General features: G+C 42.1%; 1 protein-coding gene across 2 annotated transcripts; it reads left to right on the forward strand.

The window, feature by feature from the left end:
* On the forward strand, positions 1-3274 carry GRF2 (general regulatory factor 2). 2 transcript variants are annotated; one of them, XR_605758.5, is made up of 5 exons: positions 1-567; positions 792-914; positions 2606-2722; positions 2824-3013; positions 3124-3274. XR_605758.5 is itself a non-coding variant. In XM_008806559.6 (4 exons), exons 1-4 carry the CDS (start codon positions 82-84, stop codon positions 2878-2880), a joined length of 783 nt encoding a protein of 260 aa, XP_008804781.1. In that variant the 5' UTR covers positions 1-81; the 3' UTR covers positions 2881-3274. The 2 variants fall into 2 exon arrangements, 1 of the variants encoding a protein (XP_008804781.1); XM_008806559.6 differs by having other exon boundaries at positions 2824-3274.
* Positions 3275-3817: the final 543 nt, after the last annotated feature.

A 3817-nucleotide genomic window follows, 5' to 3' on the forward strand; every position in this document is an offset into this window, starting at 1 on the left:
CCGCCTCCCTTCGCCTTCATTTTCTTCTTTTGTTTCTTTCTATCTATTTCCGTGTTCTTCTTCTCTGATCGGTGGGCGGCAATGGCGGGCGAGAGGGAGGAGAACGTGTACATGGCGAAGCTCGCCGAGCAGGCGGAACGCTATGAGGAGATGGTGGAGTTCATGGAGAAGGTGACCGCCGCGGCGGCGGCGGCGGAGGGGGAGGAGCTCACCGTGGAGGAGCGCAACCTCCTCTCGGTGGCCTACAAGAACGTCATCGGCGCCCGACGGGCTTCGTGGCGGATCGTGTCGTCGATCGAGCAGAAGGAGGAAAGCCGCGGCAACGAGGACCACGTCGCGGCCATCCGCGACTACCGTGCCAGGATCGAGGCCGAGCTCACCAGCATCTGTTCCGGGATCCTCAAGCTCCTGGACGCAAGCCTCATCCCCTCCGCCTCCGTCTCCGACTCCAAGGTCTTCTACCTCAAGATGAAGGGCGACTACCACCGGTACCTCGCCGAGTTTAAGACCGGCTCCGACCGCAAGGACGCCGCGGAGAGCACTCTTGCTGCCTACAAGTCCGCCCAGGTTTCCAGTCTTTCTCTAGTTCTCGTCTCCCCTCGGTTTAGGGCTCCGATTCGATCCGGTGATTCGATCTGCTTGTAGGATTAGGGGTTCGGAACTGGCTGGGAGATCCAGTTGTTTGATCTCATGCAATGCTAGGGTTAGGGTTAGGTTATTGATTTGATTTGTTTTGATATGGACGGGTGGTGATGATTTGTTGGGATGATTAATCTGATGTGATGCGATAGGATATTGCGGCGGCGGAGCTGGCGCCTACGCACCCGATCCGGTTGGGGCTGTCCCTCAACTTCTCGGTGTTTTACTATGAGATCTTGAACTCGCCGGACCTGGCTTGCACTCTCGCGAAGCAGGTGAGCTGAATGGATCTTGGAATTTTCAGTTTCTGGTATTTTGATTTTTTTTTGTTCTTTTAGTTTATAGTTCTTTTGCTATTATTAGAACGTTGGTTTTTGACTTCCAGAATATATTTCACATATATAAATTCGATTCATATTTAGATCCATAATTTGCCAATCAATGATACACATTTGGAAAAATAGCTCTGCACCTAGAAGATACACAAGGTAGACAATTCAACAACTGAGTAGATGACCTGAGACCACATTGTTCCCTCATTCTCTTGTAATTATAAGATATAAACATGTATGCATGATGCGATGAATGACAAATCTTGAGCGATGCTGTTCGTGAATTGTACTCCTTTAAAATGGCAATGGACTTATGTGATGTGATTTGATGGTCGATGTGTGTATTTAAATGATGTGTGTGACAAATGTGAATGCATGCGCCTACTTAAGATGGTTTGGAATGCACTAAATTAAATAAAGGAAGGGCGGCAAGGTAGTCTTTTATCTGAGCTCACAAGCTCATGTCTATATGTATATTTTGTAGGTAGATGCTAAAATATTGATTATTTTTATGAAAATTCCCCTTTCTTTTTCAATCTTTCATGTTTTGCTTCTGACTTTCAGCATGTATGATATCATTGATTTGGTTTTTGTTTTCTTTTCTTTGACTCTGCTGTGTTTTGCTCGGGGGGCAATTTCCTCCTTTAAGAAAAAGAGCAATTTCTTTTCAACTGCAGGATATTTGTTGTAGTAGCTGTGGCATGATTGAATGAAATTGGGCACCTCATGTTCTTTGATTAGGCTATAATAGTGGAGAATTCTATTGGGTTGGAAGGTTTTTAGTTTCTTCACAACTAAAATTTTTGGCCTCACTCTTTTTATACTTAGGTGAATGCCCTTTATTAGTATTTGGGTTCAAATTTTGAAGTTGTTGCTCTTTTGATTGAAGGTGATTTCCTTTATTTAGTACTTCAATTCAAATATTGGAGGATCCTTTATTTGTTTAGGATATCTATCTCATTCACAACTGCATTTATAGTTAGGATATTTCCTTTTCCTTTTGTGGTCGATCGGAGTTATAGTGCCTCTCTTCTCATTGTGTTTATTCAATGTTGAATTACTCCATCAGCATGTAATCAGAATGCCTGAAGTAAACAGTTTGTTTGAATATGTACTATAAAATTGGGCATATAAAATATGCTATTGCTTTAGTCAAGCACTTCGGAATAATTATGTTTAACAATCTGACATGGATACAATCTGATCTTCTGACAATCTGATATGTCCTTCATGTCATTTGAATGCTGGTATTATTTGATTCAAGGAGGGTTAGCCTCTCTCTCTCTCTCTCCCTGATCCCTCTCAAAAAAAAAAAGATCTTTTATTAGGGTTATACTTAAATTTTAAATCACCTTATTCTATTAATTCATTTGGGACAAGCTTTAATGGATGTTTTTGGCTTATGACGACTTCTTAAAATTTTGTTGGTCCCTTTAGGTTAAAGTTCCAGTATTATTTTCCCTTTTTTGGTCGAGCTTTTTCTTCCATCCGAAAAAAATGTAGAGGATCATTTAAGCCCAGTATTTCTTCATCTTGTGCTATCAGGCACTTCTTTAGATCCTTGAATGGGAATTTCATGCAACTCTTGATGTATTGTCAAGATATTAATCTTACTTTTCAATTGGTGCTGTTAGGCATTTGATGAAGCGATTGCAGAGCTGGATACGCTTGGTGAGGAATCGTACAAAGACAGCACTCTTATCATGCAGCTCCTCCGAGATAATCTTACCCTGTGGACCTCAGACATGCAGGTCTTTGAAAGTTTAAAATAAGTAGCCTATATTTTTTTTATCTTTAATGTGTGATCACATTCACTTCAAGAATCCAATTAATTAGTATCTGTTGTTTCCAGGATGATGGGGTAGATGAGATCAAAGAAGCACCCAAGCATGAGGATGAACAGCAGTAGGTGGTATTTCATTGGTTCCTCATAGCTGATCAAGGGTCCCCGCTGATTTGCCCCATTAGAGATATAGATATTACTTCTTCTCATCTGGCCGCTTGATGTCTTGGCATTCCATTCGTCACCTATCTACTGCCCTGTGAAGTTCCAAATATCATTTTGTTTGTGTTTTTGGTTTATCTTGCTCTCTCTGCTTTTCCTCTTAAATTTGAATCTTTTGCTTTTGCCTGTTCCTTTTATCATCATTAGGTTTGCTGCTGTTGGGTTTGAATTTGAAAATGCCAGACTCTGATATGTTGGCCGTCGAAGCCCCCTCTTTTATGGTATACAATGGCTTTCCTGGATGATATGTAATGACAGACTTCATCTCATGTTATTTACAGAAATAGCTTATGTACAATTATGTGCCTGCTTTTGTTATTCGTTATAGTATTATGCTCGATGAGCTCATTCAAAGGAAAATCTCGACAGGCTGTTTTTATGACAATCCCAGGTATCAGGCTCTTCTTGGCTGAAAAGTTCTGCTTGTTTGTAGAAATGGGCCAATACTCCCTCTCCTATCACTTGTTTTTTTTTTTTTTTGGCTGAAAAAAAAGGAAGAGGAGAGGAAGGGATAAGCCCACTCCCACGTAGCAGCTCCCACCCTGCTAGAAGAATGTTTGATGCGGGCAAAAATGATCGTGTGTTGGGTACTCAGCCGATTTTACTCATACCCTCCCCACCCATGGACCCGGCTCGGTTATTCCTCTGGGCTCCGGCATGAATACCATGTATGAGTACGTCACATCTGACACCACCGAGCCTACCAGCAGAGCGATACGCTCTTTCAGATCTCGTGTCCGAGTAGGGAGCATCCGATCTCCATAATTTAATTGACGTCCGTATGTTTTGAATTTGGAACCACTTAGTTGGAAGTAAGGCCACGCTTTCATTAGGCTACCAT

This window comes from Phoenix dactylifera, chromosome 5, assembly GCF_051530095.1.
Source record: "Phoenix dactylifera cultivar Ajwa chromosome 5, Ajwa_hap1_PhDact_Kaust_v1.1, whole genome shotgun sequence".
NCBI classification, from domain to species: Eukaryota; Viridiplantae; Streptophyta; class Magnoliopsida; order Arecales; family Arecaceae; genus Phoenix; species Phoenix dactylifera.